Source organism: Micropterus salmoides, unplaced genomic scaffold (assembly GCF_014851395.1).
Source record: "Micropterus salmoides isolate LMB-PRFRI ecotype aquatic unplaced genomic scaffold, ASM1485139v1 Ms_hic_scaffold_21, whole genome shotgun sequence".
Lineage (NCBI taxonomy): Eukaryota > Metazoa > Chordata > Actinopteri > Centrarchiformes > Centrarchidae > Micropterus > Micropterus salmoides.
Window position 1 is genome coordinate 10,869,265 of NW_024041262.1, and position 17,399 is coordinate 10,886,663.

At 40.5% G+C, this 17,399-nt stretch overlaps 1 protein-coding gene and 1 long non-coding RNA gene across 3 annotated transcripts in view; one reads left to right on the forward strand and one right to left on the reverse strand.

Annotated features, from left to right (window-relative positions):
• Positions 1-1,741: 1,741 nt before the first annotated feature.
• LOC119915525 lies at positions 1,742-5,042 on the reverse strand. Of its 2 annotated transcripts, XR_005446964.1 has the most exons (4): positions 4,927-5,042; positions 3,754-3,941; positions 3,079-3,235; positions 1,742-2,027 (listed from the first exon to the last, which is right to left on the reverse strand). It is a non-coding gene; the product is annotated as an uncharacterized LOC119915525 (long non-coding RNA). The 2 variants fall into 2 exon arrangements; XR_005446963.1 differs by lacking the exon at positions 3,079-3,235.
• Positions 4,801-17,399, forward strand: part of itga3b (integrin, alpha 3b) — a 28,574-nt gene continuing 15,975 nt past the window's right edge. Inside the window, exon 1 of the mRNA XM_038735080.1 lies at positions 4,801-5,197. Within this exon, the coding sequence (XP_038591008.1) occupies positions 5,007-5,197 (191 nt within the window). The 5' untranslated portion in view covers positions 4,801-5,006. The remainder of the gene's footprint in view (positions 5,198-17,399) is intronic.

Below are 17,399 nucleotides of genomic sequence, written 5' to 3' on the forward strand. Positions count from 1 at the left end.
AAGATGAACAAATGTGAGCATATAGCATATAGCATCACAGATATTTCCATACACACAACCAGACATACTACATGTATGTACTGTACACATGTATGCAAACATTCAGAACTGCCATGCTGCTGCCCTATACATGAGGATGAATGCTCAGCAACCTAGAGAAGTCATAAAACACAATTATTTCACATGCAGAAACATTGTATGGAGAGATATTGGATTACATCAGGCCAGTTGTTCCATATAGATATAGAATACAACATATGTGGTCCAATGGGGGCTGCGATAATGGAAATTCCACATTGTATTAAATCAAGTTGAAGCCCAAGATTTGTTTAAAAAAAAATAGTTTGTAACACATGAAAAACTGATTCAAAGAGAAATGTGGTGCTTTGGAGGATAAATAATCGCTGATTTATTTTTACAGTGTATCATCCCTCCCTTCATACCGAAACTGATTAGGCGATTAGCTGGTGTCAGTTGTTTCCCTGCTGTTGTGGACATTTGTTTGAAAAGACATGGCCAATATGACTGCCCGTTCGCTGTGGACTGTCCTGTATTTATAAACCTAACACTAACTGTCTTTCTGTTTAAACATTGACTGGATTATTCAGGCAAAAGCTTGGTATATGAAATAACATGACATCTTATCAGATTTTGCTCATGTATTAATTCAATTAAAAAAATAAATCGGTTTCATTTGTGTCCAATGACAGCTAAAGTTACAGCAGGGAATTAGGGAGTTAATTGTATTTTGTCTTCCCAGGGCAAAAGTTCATTTGATATTCTGCAGTTTAATCAAGTAAAGAAGGAACTGCTAAAGTATGAAATTTTTATCTTCACTCTGGGACAAGAATCTGGCCTTGTAATAAAGCAGTATAATATTTGTTTTACTGTGCACATGCGTCTGCATGAATATGTGTGTGTTTCTGTGGTAAATTCCTGATTTAGTGGACAGAACCGAGTGGATCATGTTTTATTCCTGTGAAAGGTCATCCGAGCTCCTGACTGGAGTTTAAACAGATCACACTGTCTTCCTCCACAGATGCTACCACCGCTCAGGACATACTGGCTTCATAGCAACTCTCAGCTCCATGGCAACGGCCAGCTCTGTCATTGCCGTGCAGCAAGGACTCGATGTGAGCGCGTGCTGTGTTTCATATTCAACCAATGTCCTGCTCACTGTTAGGTTCGCCAGTTAATGTGGAATAATATTCATGGAAATTCTACACCAGGCTGACATCTAGTTATTTTGAGGCCACTGATGTTTTTTTGTATCTGGTTTATTTTTCGTGCTCACAAGGCTGTACTGTGCCATTCTCACATTGGTTTCATTAGTCTATAATTCAACCCACTGCAAGACTTTACACAAAGCCTATTGGGAAAGTACAGAAACAAGAGATAAGTGTAATCGGACTATTATGGAGCACACTGATGCACTCAGTCTTTACATTTGCTCTGCTCTGGCTACAGTGCTCTACAATAGCCAGTCCATTTCTATTATCACACATTCACATCAGGAACTCCACATAGCATCCCACTCACCCACCCCATCCATCAGCTCTCAGCGTTGTTTGAATGGATTCCTTGAGAAGACTCAGTGGAGCCATTTGTGATATATACGACAAAACACAAAGAAGCAGGAAAGTTGAGCGGGAAGATGTAGTATGTATGTAGGCTTAACCTCCTCAATTAAATGGATATTATGAGGCACAAAGAAAAACATAGGACAAATGAGAAGAAGAGGAACGGTTGAATTCTGTTTTATTTCCAGGGAAGGTATGGTGACGGGGGAGGACGGTGGTGGGTTTGGTGAGGAAAAACACAGGAAACTGGGAGATAAATAGCAAATTACATTCCATGTGTGTTGTGTGGGTTAAGACTGGAGGGTTCTACAGCAGAGGTCTCTGGGGGCAGCAGCAACTGCATTCAGGTCTTTGTCCCGATGGTTCACAGAGCCTGGTGTTGGCTTACAGTTTGGTCTGGGGAATACACATTTAAAGGCCGGAATTCTTTCTTTTTCTACTGTAACACTGGAAAGAGACTGAAAGTGAACTCACGGCTCTCGTGCGAAAAGTTATCTGATCACAGTTTTTGTACTTTTTAATTTCCATTGCCAGGCAACTCTGCAATTGCACACCTTGCAAGACTGTATCTTTTTCTGACAATAAAAAAGAATGCATTTTGTCAGTATCAGCTGTCTAAAGGGTGGGTCTATGACCCAGAGGGGTTAAGGATAGATGCTCTTCAGCCGTTTCGCAAAAAGCATGGGAATTGATCAAATAGAGTAAAATTAAAGAGATGGTATTATGCTCATTTTCAGGTTCAAAATCTTATTTAGGGGTTGTACCAGAATTGATTAATTTTCAAAAAAACACCATACTTTTGTCATACTGCACATTGCTGCAGCTTCTGTTTTCACCCTATGTGTTGAAGGGTTCATTTTAGCAATGGAGTGTGATAGATCTTGCCTCTACATGATATTTGTTGGGGGTTGCACATGCACAGTTCCTAGTTAAGGACTACTAGCCAATCAGAAGCAGAGAAGGGCGGGTCAGTGAGAAGCTGGTAAACACAGCTTCGGTTCAGCTGTATATGTTCCCCTTACCAGCTTAGCAACATGGACTGGAGCAAGAGTGTCAGAGTGGTGAGTTATTAATTTGTAACAAAAGTATCTTTCATCCATAAAGTTTAACTAAGCTCTGTCTCTACATCACAGTAACAACTTTATGTCCATTGACTGCCTGGTGGGTAGCTAGTGTTTGGAAGGGAGAGGCGAGGTGTGTACTGCAGCTCATTGTTTTTCCACCGGTGTTTTTGAGGGTGTGTCAGACTTGTATTATGAGCATTATGGTACACATTTAGCTTTTTTTTTTTTTTCCTTTCATCCCTGTGACATCACAGGGATGAAAGGGAAAAGGCTGGACTACAAACGAGCTGTTTTCAGGCAGTTCAGAGCAGAGTTTTCTGTAGGAGAAGGAACTCCCTTTGGGGTGGCTTTTTCACTTTGCAAACCTATTACATGCACAAAAAAGGTATATAACTCAATAAAGGAGAGGTGAAAGGCAAAAAGCATAATACCACCTCTTTAAGGGGAAAGTCAGCTTGCTCATCTGTTGTTGTTTAGTCTCTTTAAATTCCTCTCTGCTAATGTCTCTCAGGGTTGCCCATCTTCTGCTGAGGCAGGCAGTCAAGGAGGGTCTCTATTTGCACAATCGCATGGATCTGTTCAACGTCGGTGCTGTAACAGATGCACATCTTGATAAGGCAACAACAGGTTGTTGACACTGTATACACTGGCAATTTGTGCTCTCACCTTTGGGCATGAAACGCATTCACTTGCTAGATAATATCAAAATGCAAACGCAAAGTTTAAACCTGGATTAACTCTCACATGACAGATTCCAAATGTACGGGCCAGGGTTAAATTTAGCAGTATATGACCTCCAACAAAGATTATGAGTCAGATTTGCACTGCATTACAATCCATGAAATGTACCCCAACCTGTTAATTGTAATGCATTTTCTCTGTTTTGTCATATACATACAGTACTTCTTGTTTCTTGGAAACAAAACGGAAGTCACAGGGCATGTGCACAAATAGGGACAGCACAGCAGCAATAGTAAAGAACATAATTACCACTAAATACAGACTTGAAGCACACAGCACAACGCTTTTGCAATTGGCCTATGGAATGTGCATAGTGAACTACATTCCCCATAGGGCATTATTTCACAAGAGAATGGAGCAGAGATTACCTCTGGGTGAGAGAAACTCCTGAACTGTGAGGAGAAGCAGAGGAGTGGGAGCTCAGCTCATCAATTAGATGAGGTCAGTGATGCCAGAGGAGACAGCCAATAAAGCAGACATAATCAAAGTTTGCTCATTGCCGAAGTAAACGGGGAGGAGATGGAGCTGTAGCTGTTCTCTCGACACCAGGGGGTTTCTAAAAAAGACAAGAAAACAGGGGAGAGAGGGTGGAGGGGCATTCATGGAAAGGACAGGATACTTTTTAAAAAACTGGCCTGTTCCATGAACTCTCTCTAAAGGGATTAAGGGTTTAATGAACTGCCTGTTGGATGCCAGAAGTTTAAGCGATAGGCAGTGGAGCAAGGCAGAAGTTGGCTGTCACAAGAGCGCTCATGTGCGTCTATTAGTTGGCTTGGAGGAGTTTTGACAGAAGGTCTGTCATAATATAGTACCCCTACATAAAATATCCTGTGCTGAGTTAACTCAGTTGCATTACATATGTATTTAGACATTAAAGCAGTTGTATCAGATGAAAAGGCTTTTGTATGACCTTTCTTTCAGGCAAAAAGTGCAAAAAAGGTTTTTCAGTAACAGACAGAAGCATTATTACCATGGCACTATTCAACTAACTTACATGTACTACGTGTATTTGGAACAAATGGCTGTATATTGTGGTTTCTTTCAAGTTCCTAAAAGGAAATTACTGAAAGGAATGTATTAATAAGCTCATTTAATTGTTGACTGAGGAAAAAGGTGTTGATGGAGGTGCTGCTCAAAACATAATTTAATGCTGTATTAAGAGTTTCACAAAGGCATGGATGAAAGTGTAATGAAACTGTTGTTTATATGATGATATTTGATTAACCTTTTTCCCTGAAAAGTGCAACTGCAACTTTTACTGTTGGCAGGCAGAACAGGTGGAAAGCAAAATGTGCGCGTGTGAAAGAAAGAAATAGAGACAGGGAGGGGGAGGAGGCGAGAGACTGAGGTTAACACAGCCAACCACACAGTGTGAGAGTAGGCTACACTTGTTCCAAATGGGTGTGGAGGGCAGAGGGAAAGGAAGGAAGTAAGGAAGGGCAGCAGAGAGAGGCAGAGGGAGGCACACACCGACACCTAGGCAGTCACACCGAGTGCGCGCGTGGATCTCAATGGGGAGGTCTCTGTGAAGCGCAGCCTACCTGTTGGAGCTCATTGCGGGAGACTGTGCCGGACCCAGGCTGATCGTGGATCTGCGGGAAGCCTACTGCACTTGCGAGGAATGAACAGAACGAACATGTCTCCAAGACTATTGCTCTGCGCTGTCTTGGCTGTGTACCACGGGACGCAAACCTGCAGTGGATTTAATATAGATGAACGTTTCCCGGTGATCAAAGTGGGGAAAACCAAAGGGAGCTTCTTTGGATTCTCAGTAGCTCTGCATCAGCAGACGCAGGGCTCCACGAAGTACCTGTAAGTTGCCATCCGTGCATGCCTGAGAAAATGCCCCACTTCTTTCTCATTATGAGGTTAAATAATGTCCGTGTAGGCTACGCACCTGCTTCTGAACAGGAGGCGTAGGCTAACGAAACAACAACCATTTTATCACTCTAAGAAGCTTATTGCGCCCACTTCCTGCACAAAACCGCGATAAAGAGTCCAGTTTATTGCGTCTAACACCTGTCGCCAGTTTATAAACTGCGCTTACTTCGTAAAACGCGTCGGATAGTTTCCTTCGCATTAGACACTTAACTTTCTACATGGAAAGTAGTTCCTTTTAAGGCACCTACCTGTTGATGGAAACCTGAGCGGGTTAATCTTTACAGATTTATTCAGGCCTGTCCTCAGTTTTTAGTTGCCTACACTAAAAATGTCTCGAACAGATGTTCTGTGCCATGGCTTTGGCTCTGTCGCAAGTAAAAGGGAATGATGAAGGCCCTGCGCGAGTAGTTACCTGGTTGATTATTTTTTAAAGGATCTTGCGTTTTAGTCAACAAATGTGGAAAACAGTCATATCAAACAGGAATCTATTAAACATTTTAAATATTATACATATAAAACATATGTGAATGCAAAACTGTTTTTTGCAATATTACATACATTTTATTTGTTTTGGTGTTTTACATGGGCTAGTATTTCAGTTTTTGATTTTTCTGGCTGACATGTTTGTCCAAAACCTTCTAACATCCAATTATTGCTGGTGCCCAGTGTTACTGCAGCCATCAACTTCCACAATCCTGTGGTTGAAAATGCATAATTGACTAAATAAGAAATGCCATCATTCCTGTCACATGCATCTTTGGGATGGACCATGTGTGAAACAGCTGAGCTGTCTGTGCTGTGGAGTTCAGTAGACAAGCAGAAGTGTCTTTAAGTTTATCACAGCATTTGAGAAATTAATTATTAATACTGTTTTAACAAAGTTATTCCAGGTACATTTTTCAGCTATTATGGAAGCACAGAAATCTGTGACATAGCATGCTCTACTTTCTTACGTATCATGGGGCCATTAGGCTACTTTCAGCTATGGCTTGAAGATGTTCATTGGCCTGTAACACTTGTAGGTTGTTATTACCAAGACACGAATAGTCATGTGGAGTGTTTGAGAGGATTTACATAAAAGTAAATGCCTTTTGTTTTTAGGAATAGTTAGTTGTCTTCTTATGTTGCTTCTTTAATGAAAGATCCTCAAACTGTTTCAGTGTTTAGTGTAGGATTTCCCTAGGCCAATTACAGTGGCCCCCTCATCCTTCCGCATCCATGATCACACAGCACGTTCCTAACATGCTGTTATCTTTGTCTTCGCTCTGCTTTGAAGGGTAACGCAGGGAGAAAATTGCAAACCAGCGCCCACTTCCTCTGTGTTGTCATCAGTGATGTCTGAATGTAAAGTTTATCAGCCAATTGCATTCCATGCAAAGTGGGGGATTGTTGTACAGTACAGAGATTTCCCAGTTTATTGAAAGGATACCAGTGTCCAGCTGACACTTGATCAATGTGCCATCTTGGCCCTTTCCCCAGAGGGATGGGGACACTGTCCACAGACTGCAACCAAAGAAGGGGACCACATGGCCGTGGTAATGAGACTTGAGGCCTGTTGGGACAAGAGTGCTGTAAAAAGTCTCATCAGTCTGCTGCTAGCTAAGATGTTTAAGCAAATGCATGCTCAGTTGTACATTGCATCGGATATCTGAATATGTTAGGATATACCTTTAACACTAACGCTGACCATAATGTCCAAAAGCACTTACACAAAATAACTAAAACATGTCAGGATCAATTAACCTCAGCAGGGTTATGGTGATGTAGGAGTAGAGGTTCAAGCCAGGGTACACTCTTTTGTTCTTTTAATTTGGTATTCACTGATTGATTTCAGGAATTAATGTTTTTCACATACCTCTAAGTTAAATATAAAGGAATACTGTTATACGTTTAGGGAAATACAGCTATTGGCTATCTTGCCAAGAGTTAGATGAAAAGATTGATCCCAATTTCTCCGTGCGGTAAATAAGTTACAGCCAGTACGTATAAAGTATATGTCTCACTAATAACAACACAGTATAACTTCAGACAGAGCTAGTCTTGCTGTTTCCCTGTTTTCAGACTTGAAGGTGGTGTTAATCTTCTCATCTAACTCTCAGCAAGAAAGTGAATAAGCATGTTTCTCAAAATTTAAAGATGTGACTCTCTAACCCTCCGTTTGATTGTGACCTGTGATTCAACCTACACGTCTGCAACCAAACTCACTTTCACATCCTGCATTCTTGAGGTTTTGCAAGGTGCAGTATATAAATTTCATACAACAGTACCTCCCGTTTCAACAGTGTCCTCTCTAAAGGCCTCTTTGTAATCAGTGGAGCCACCACTGTTGAGTAAAGACAGTACTCCAGTACTCAGATCTAGTTGTGTACATACTCTGTGATTCTCTAAAGACACATGTTTGACAAGGGTTGGTTTTACAGTCTTGTCTGTTTCCTCTGTGTTGTCTGGCTTGTTTTTGTGGCCCCAGATCTGTTTCACTGCACCACAGAGCTGTTTGTTACACATTTCCTCATTATTGGAGCAAGCTAGAGTGTGAATATTTGAAAAATGCAAGAACAAGGCATATAAACCAGTCGTGACATGTAGGCTACATTGTTTAAAGTGGCTACTCTTAGCGCATGCATGAGTCAAACAGAGTCTAAAAGTCAGAGACAGAGGGTTTCCACTCCCAGCTCTGCAATAAAGCGAGCGCAATAAAGATTTTACTTAACCTCTCAAGATGTAGGCTATTATCTCATTAGTCTCAATCTAGCAGTGTATCTTGGCCTAGCTGAAGCAATTCAAAAAAAGCATTTTGAACTGAGGGGGGTACATGACCAAATAGTAGACCAACACTACTTCTTCTTGAGCTGCACCTGAATAATCTAAAAGCTACCTGAGGCCAGTTTGTACAGAGCATTCACCTCTCCACTCCCCCCTGCTCTTTGAATCATGCATTTAAGGTCTCACAGAGGTTTTTTTCCTGAGAGGGCTTTTTTTGTTCTCTGTTGTGGCAGGGAGGAGGGCCTGGGCGGTCAGCTGGCCACCTATTGGCTCTTCCAGTCCCCTGACCCCATGGTATGCTTGGAATGTATTACCCTTCTCCGCACAGTCACAACCTGCCAGGTTTCAGGTTGAGGCAAGACAGGAGTGAGAATGATGTTTCTGGGGACTATTGGGGAACACACACAAGCCTTCCAAAATTTAAAATCTTTCTGTTCATCCTTCAGCAGACAAAGTTTCCTTAAGTTTATAGATGGGAACCTCTGCGACCTGAGGAGAAGAATTTAATTTCTCTGACTGATGCATATTTAATCAGAGTCGAAGTGCTTTTGCTTTTAAAGCTCATCACTGTCTGACTACAGTGGCCTGAGGCCATGAAAGTCAGCCATTTAATTTGACGGGGCCTTCCACTTTCTGCAGCTACAGATTAACAGTCCGACCTGCTGCAAGGTTTATAAACACAAACAGTTTCATGTTGAGTTTGAACATGCACAGGCTCATGATCTGCTTTTCCAAGAACCTCCTAGAGTTTGTTGCAATTAAAGGTCTGATTCCTAAATCAAATTTCTGTTTACGTAAAGTTAACGTAATGTTGCAGACGAAATGGTACTGCATTCAATACTCTAAACATCAACTTTATTCATTATGACAGAAAATAGTGCATTAGAAATACATTGCACGTATTTACATATAAACATAGACTGGCTGTTTTACACTTTCAGTCTTTTTGTCAGTCATTTTCATGTTCAGTAGAGTATTATGTATTGTGTTGTAAGTTCAAAGTGAACAGAAGTACTGTGGCAGAGGGTTTCAGTAAAATCAGAAGTTAGAATTTTGGTATCATGTCACCTAAACTCAATGACCTAATGTGTTATATGACGTGCTAATGTAAATGATGCAGGTGGGTATGTCTAACTTGGCTGTGATCCAACATTCCCCCTCATAGAATAGCTTGTGGTCTTTGTCTCTGAAGTAGGGCCATCAGAGCACTATCGTCATGGCACAGTGAAACACTTGCATATAACAATCTTGTGTCGTCCATTAGCCACCACCCCCCCTCCCCAGACATGCATTTAATGAGAGATGTGTTCCTGTGAAAAGGAAGCATTGCAAATTTCATTTCAGAGACATTTGATGTTCATTCAGTATTTGCAGTCTTAACATCTTAAAGAATTGTCCTTTATGAGCTATTACGTACAGATGCACAGAATTGTCTTTTAAAAATGTACGGTTGCTAACTAGTGTGTTCACTGTGGTAATACATAGTGAGCTACATGAAATGCTGCATATGTAATATGTAATTTATTACTAAAAATGAGATTAATACATATTTTATAGTATTATTTTATAGCTATTAATAGTTATCAGTTTCTGATGAGGTCAGTTTATTCTACTCAGGGGTGGTGGTGGCGCATAGATAAGATGCTTGGCTTTGGTGTGGGAGACCTGGGTTAAATTCCCCCTGTGAGACATCCACCATTGTGTCACTGAGCAAGACACTTTACCCCTAGTTGCTCCAGAGGCGTGCGACCTCTGACATGTATAGCAATTGTAAGTCGCTTTGGATAAAAGCGTCAGCTTAATGAATAAAATGTTAAATGTATTCTTGTTTTTTATTGTTCGGTTCCTTTTTCTACGGTGCCCTTTACAATGGGTTTATAAGTTGTAAGTGGCTTAATTGGTGTTAAATACATTTTTTAATAATTCTTTATAGATCTGTTATAAGAACAAATTTTTGGTTGCAACGCTGTAAAAAAAAAACTCACTTTGATCGGTTAGATCATTTCTTTTTAAAAAGAGACAGTCTGGACCAAAACACGTTTTTTAACAACTCATTAACACTTATGACTGCAGATCTGATTAGTAAAACCCATTTTCTATAGAATGATTAACATTTTGAACTGCAGACATGGTGGCTTATTAGAGAGAGAGAAACCCATGAGCATACACACCTGACAATGAGACTTTTTTTAACCAAAACCTGTTCTAATTGCTTATAATATATTGTATTATTATGTTTGCCGAATAGAACTTCCAATCCAACTGGGTTGGAAGCTATACAAGATTTTAAGTCCTTTCAAATTTATTAAAGTCCAAGCCCAGCCACCGTAAGTGTACAAGACCTTAATAAAGTTAAGTGCAAGTTTGTTCATAGTGACTGGCCCTAATCTTTATGGTATTTATTGTCTGTATCCAGTCACTTGGCAATGGCATGAGTTGCATTTTGTGTAGCAGCAGAATGAATGACAGCTTCTAATAACACGTTGAAATGGATCCCAGTGGGGCCTCGTGCCTCCTGCTAGTCTCCACAGAGGAGGGTCTTTATGGTGGGGCTTTCATTGGAAATACCTGTAGTGAAGACTGTGTCTATCTTAACAAAAGTGTAAAAGATCCCCCTTTTCTCCCCTGGTTGTACAAATGCCCTAAAACAGCATGAAAAATAAGCTGGAGTAGATGGCCTCCGGGCTAATGAGAGCTACCTGTAGCTATAAAAACTATGATTCAATACATTCTCCTCTTCACGCCATTTTTATCTTTGAAGGGGAAATGATCCTGAAGTATTAGTTTACACTTGGTATGTGGATGTCAGTGTATTCAGTAGCTTGTTGTCTATTGTTAACAGTGACAATAAGTTATAAAATGCTTCCTATTATGTTGTTTATTTATACATGTAAATAACACATTAAGCATTTAAACATATGATAGATAAAGACAGATATCAGCTCCAGTGGTCTTTCCTGGAAGTTTTCCAACTACATGTAAAAACAGATGTTTCATGCACACACCTGCACCGCCTTCAAATAAGCTGAGTAATATCTGAGTGAAAACTTGGCACTACGCAGGCACGCTAACAGTGTTGACATCTGATCCATTGTAGCTGTGAGGTAGTCCACCTGTATCCATCCCCTCTTCCCCTCCTTTACATATAGCTCAGGTCAAAATGTTAATGGAAATGCTGTTAATGATACTGTCTCTTGTGAATTCTGCCATGGCTGCATGATGTGAGTTTGCAGGAAAGAAGTGTGCTTCTTTGGTGTGGGGTCACAGAGAAACATGTGTCCAGGCTCAGTCCAACTGTGTGCGCATGTGTGTGTGTGAGTGTGTGTGTTCCTTTTTGAATGCATACATTTGTGTGTATTTCTCCCTGTCAGTTTGGTAGATAGCATGTTTGTGTGTGTGTGTTAATCATGTATGGTATTGGGGTGGTGGTGGCAATGTCTGACAGTCTGTCATCATTCATCCAGGGACAACAGACCCTGGGTGGGTGGAGTTAGCAGATCAATAGACATAAGCCAAATAACATTGTCTTTTTCAGACAAGGTTTTACTTGTTGCTAATGAAAAGTGAGTTTGTTTATTATCAGGGATGAGCTGCAATGTTTAATTTGTCATACTGAGTCTAAATGAGTTTGCTCTCTTGTTACTATTTCACCAATGGCAGGATGTTTGTCCAGCTGAGATACCCTTTTAGACTGCTGTGTGTGTGTGTGTGTGTGTGTGTGTGTGCGTGTGTGCGTGTGTGCGTGTGAGTGTGTGTGTGTGCCACCTCACCTTCCTTTTGGGGACAAAACGCAAGTCCCCCTAATGTAATTATCATATTGTAGAGTGAAGACTTGGTTTACAGTTAGGGTTAGGGTAAATCTCTGAGGAATTATTGTATGTCAATGCAACGTCCTCTGTAGTAATAAAACACAACTGTGTACGTCTGTGTATGCTTGAAGAAGACAGGTGCAGACCGATATTTTAACTTATTTAACTCCATTTTTCACAACGATGCCAGCGTTTCATATTCTCTATTTCACATTTTCATGCATACACAGTCTTTGTTTCTCTAACGTCACCATCAACAGCCACACTGTAAGAGTCTTACAAGGCTGACTTATGAAGCCTTGTTACTAGAGATGAGAGCGCAGCTCAGTGACAGTCAGTGAGCTCAGAGAAATTAAAAACAAACGCTTTAAAAAGAAAGACAACCCTGCAGCAGTTTTCTGACTGCATCCTACCAGACGGGCTGTTGTATTGGGGGGTGTTTTTTGTGAAATAACATTTTAATCACATCTTCCCTCAGCAGTGTGTGTAGATTTTGCTAGGTGTGCACAATTCACCACTAACTTCCTTTTAATCTATGCATGTTTGCTTTGTTAATAATTGACACCCTTGTCTTAATAAGAGGTATACTGTAGATTATTTCCTATAGGACTCTAGAATGTAGATCATTTTGTGTGCAGAAGGTTGTAAGGGTTACGTTTTTGTGGTTGAATGTTGTTGTTTGGACTGGGCCATAGTTCCATGTTGTTGTTTATCTACGTTTTATTTGACTTTTGTGTATCATGTAATTATACTACTCTTTTCAGTTGTCCACATTCATCATTCTGTGCATGCTACAATTAAAAACCTACAAAATGAGTTATTGAAGGTCTTACATACTGGACATGTCCCATATTGTGATATAAATCAATATTGGAAAATGTCCTTATAAACATCTTTATAAACACCATATTGCCCAGCCCTGAGAATTAAAAGATATAGGAGATGGAGAATTAAAGGTGCCTTTAGGCCAGTGTGACTAACATTTTTCTACTTGCAGCAGGTTGATGTATCACTGTTTGTTCAGAGAGGACTCATCTGTTAGCCATGTTCTGTACGTGCAGACACATAGTCAGTGTGTTAACAACTGGGCGTGCTCACTGTGAATAGTCTGAAAGCAATGTGCATGCTCACCCCCACCTACTACCATTTTATGTGAGTGTTTCCTGAAAGTACAAAGACCTGGATTTATCAGAGTGCTATTGTAATGCAAGTAAAACCACACTGGGTGCATAGCAGTTAGAGAAAGAAAAAAACACACACACACGTTCATCACGTCACTTTGTGTGCCCTCTGATAGTCAGCGGAGTATTAGCTGAACACACTATAACACACGATGTCTATCATATCAACCATCCTCTCATCTTTCAAGTAGAGTCATTACATCATAACAAGAGAATAAAAAGATCTCAGCCCTGGTCTGCTCTTGTGCTTAATTCAATCTGCAAATTGAGATGCTCCATTCAATATTATCTCCATTTATTTGCTAAGTGGCAATGTTTCCCTGGAATCAATATGAGGTGCATGTAGTGCAATAGCTTTGTACCGTGCTGAAAAATACTGAGGGTACAGTATAGGGGAGTGTATATGTGTGTGTGAGAGAGAGAGTGTATTGGTGTGTATCTGTTAAATGGATTTAGGATTAAGGGTGAGGATTAATAGCATTTTTTGTGCCTGTTCCGTGCCCACAGTTGTTTGGCAATTTGGTGACCTGCCGTGTACTACAGTGTAGAACGGGGAGTGTCAATACAACGTTGGTGTGTTGTCCATCTTGTGCTGGAAGAGGCACACCTACAAAGACCTCGCCAAAATCACAGAAACATCTGTCATATTTAGTTTGTTTCACTTTAATTCTCCAGCACGTGTAGTCTCAGTGTGAACATGCACTCCAGTTACCTGAAATAATTCCCACACAAGCAACAATGTTGCAAAATAACTAACCAACTTTCGTTCTCTTGTGCAAAAAGTGATTTTTGGAGTGTTGGAGATGGAGACATCATTGGCACATTTAGACACAGTCTATGCACTTCTCTTAAACTTCTCTTTCCTCTACACACCACTGAACCTCCTCAGCACTGTTCATTTCCAACAATCCTCCTTTTGTATCCTTATCAACAACCACTTGTTACCAGGGGCAACATCTGCGTGTCTACTTGTTTCCAGTGGGTCTGACAACAGCAGCATGATGCATCACATTTTTAATTTCAGAAGAGGTAGACCACATTCTACATGATGTATAAAACAGAATCACAACTGGTATAGCTGTTGGATGCTATTTAAAAAATTCACACACAGATTCACACACAATTCTCGCACAGATGTGCCTTGATTCACTAAATTATCATGCATATGATTTGTATACTGTCACACGGTGCTCTAGAAGAAATGAAACTTGTAGAAAGGTGACAATAATCACAACTTCTTTGTTCATGTTGTATATCAGTGGTTCTTCAAAGACTTGCATGGCTAATAATATAAAACAGGCCCTGAGGTTCTTGATGTGAAGCTGAAGGTTTTTCTTTCTATTTTTTTTTCGCCCTGAGGGCCACAGCCACACCCTGTGACAAAAAGGTAGCCTTAAGCCTTATCTAGAGATGTGATCCATGAGTTGTGTAAGGCTGACATGCTCAAACTCACTCGCAGCGACTATAGTTTTGAGCATGCACTCTAAAAAAAAAAAGAAAAAAAAAGACGCACACTGTCCACAGAGAGCTAGAAGCATGAAGTTCCCGCTTCGTTATTGTTCTTACTTTCATTTCTTTCTTCCATCTTGGTCTCTTTGTCACCTCCTTTCTCTCACTTCCCCATGTTTAAATATTTATACCTCTCAGGGTGAAGAGTTGTGTGCCAGCAAAAGACATATATCATGTGTCTCATCACTCTCCTGTTCAGACTGGGCCCAGATGAAGATGAATGTACTAATAAAAGATGACATTTTGCTCTTCTGTAAACACAACTGACTGACCCTGCACATTGTCTCTTTTTGTAGGTCTTGCCAAAGCCAATGAGATGGAGAGTAAATGTCATCCAAAAGGGGTTTAGTCATCTTTAATTAAGTTGGGTTTCCTGTGCTGTTGATTTTATTGAGTCAGGAGCAGTCAGGTGGGGGGAGGTGGGAGCGAGAGTCTGAGTGTATAGACAGATGTCTGTTTACCAAACTGTGACCAATGTAGTGTTTTCACTTTTTTTCTCTCTTGTGAGACAAGGAGCGATCACCCTTTTCCTTAGCCTCTCTTCCTCCCTTCCATCACTCCCTCGCTTTTTCAACACCTCCTCCCTCTCCTCTTTTTTTGCTGTTGTCAGGACCTTTGTGTGAGTGTTTCTGATGCTGTGGTGATTAAGATGACCAGATAATTTGACCTCTGTTTGTTTAACTTAACACCACTGATATGAATATACAGTAGTTCATCAAACTCCCTTCTACTGAGAGTTTTTCACTCCCAGATGTCAAAAATGCAGCCACGTTCACCTTGACTGGGTGTGTTTGCCACAGTAAATGTTTGGTTTAGCCAGCCATTCGGATCACTTGTTAGGCAGAGGGGGCAAATTTCAACATGTCTTCAGAGTAGGAATGCAGCTGCTGGCTCCCCCCCCCCCTCCTTCCCTGGGCCTTTGATAGCCTGTTTATGAGGAGGTGATGAGCAGGGAGGCAGATAGGAGGAGAACACACAGTGTTTCAGTTGGAACAGGATATGAGGTGTGTTGTCATGGCTGAGTCATCGCTTCATAACTCACGCTTTGGAGATTTTTATGTGAGTTGAGAAGACTTAGGAAATCCCTTCAAATCCCCTCAAATAAAGTGACAATCATCAATTTAAATAAACTTTTTTTGTTGACATTTGGAGAGACGTTTTTACCTGATAACAGTGATATCATGGACAGGTTATGGCTAACAATGTTTGGTCTAGCTGGCTTGCTTTTGTGTATTTGAAAAGCATAGTCATTACTGTAGCACAGATTGTTAGGGTCCTATTTAAAGTGACATTTCAAAATTTTGGGAAATACACTGATTTGTTGTCTTGCCACGAGTCAGATGAGATACCACCTTCATGTCTGTACATGAAATATGAACCTGCGTCAGCTTGCTAGTGCTGATTCTAGCTTCGTATTCGTATAAAGACTGGAAACAAGGGCAAACAACAACAACTAGTTTAGCTCTGTTTAACACCTTAGATCTATGTTTTTGTGAGCTTATTAAATGTTTATTTGGTAGTAAACTGAAATGTTAAAACAACATTGTGGTTTTACAGAGGATTATATGCCCAACAATTTCTAATTTCTAATTGTCTTATTGTATTGAATTTTACACATTACACAGTTTTTTGTGCTGATTTAACACCACGTTAATTAGTGAGTTTTAAAGGTGCTGGTGTTTTTGTTATCTTTGAACAGACTATGAGAGCGGTATCAATATTCTCATCTCTCTGCAAGAAAATGAATAAGCCTATTTCCCAAAGTCAAACTATTCCTTTAATTAAAGTTTTACTACATGACTTATAACATTATAACACCTGCTTCAGTCAGTCTGAAAACACAATTTTTTAGTTTTTAAGCTGTGTCTTCACTATATATCAAATGCGATAGCATCAATAAACAGTGTTGAATTTCCACAACAAACACAGGTGACCCACTTGGCTCTGATGAGACAGTCAGATGTTTATGTTCATGAGGTTCAGTTGGACTAGGTCTTTTCTTCCGGTTTGCTGCAACAAGCACTCTGCCAGACAAGGTCACCCAAGCCTATCTAAAGCATGTGTGGTTAGCGCTGGACTGTGTGAACAAAGTTCACACTAAGTGTTTTATAACAGTCTTGCTTATTCTCTGGGTTGAGCCCTTTCTTTCTTGTTCTTTCTAAATGCGGCTTGATTTACCCACAAGAATGGCTAACCGTGCAAGTGAGTATGCTGAGACACTGGCCATGACTTCTGCCTTAACAGCCATGGAAGTAGAAATGCTAGTCATAAGTCACTAGCAAATACACACTTGCTTGCTCATGCGCATGCTCTGTATTATGGGAGCACATGCATGTGCGCACTCTTACTGTAGAGACAGTGGGACTCTGTGGCCCTGATTCTCCACATATCTGTCAGCCCCGCTAACTACTGCAAACCTCTGTGGAATCTCAGATGCTGTCTACATTAATGAATGATTACCTGAACCAAGGTCTCTTCCTCCCAGTCCACTGGGAAATACTGGCCATCAGAGGCCATCTTGGCTCTTTCTGGTTGTCATCACTGCGACAGGAAAGTTGATTCATTGCTGATTCTGGTAGCAGAAAGAAGAGTTAATTGTAACTTTCTGTTTCAAATGATGCAGACATGGCTAGAGGATGTCTGTTTTTCGTGCATCAGTGGAAAATATTCAATGTAAAGCTTGGGGTTGTTATATTGTACCCTTAAAGAGGCAATGTGGTCATAGTTCTTGACCAGATTTTTCAGCCTGGTTGTAATGAGACTAGATAAGAATAAAACATATGCCACACCTAAAAATGTTATCACCAAGATAGTTTCAAATCGGTAACAGGGTAATTCGTCAGCGGCAGTAGAAAACTCACATGACTGACT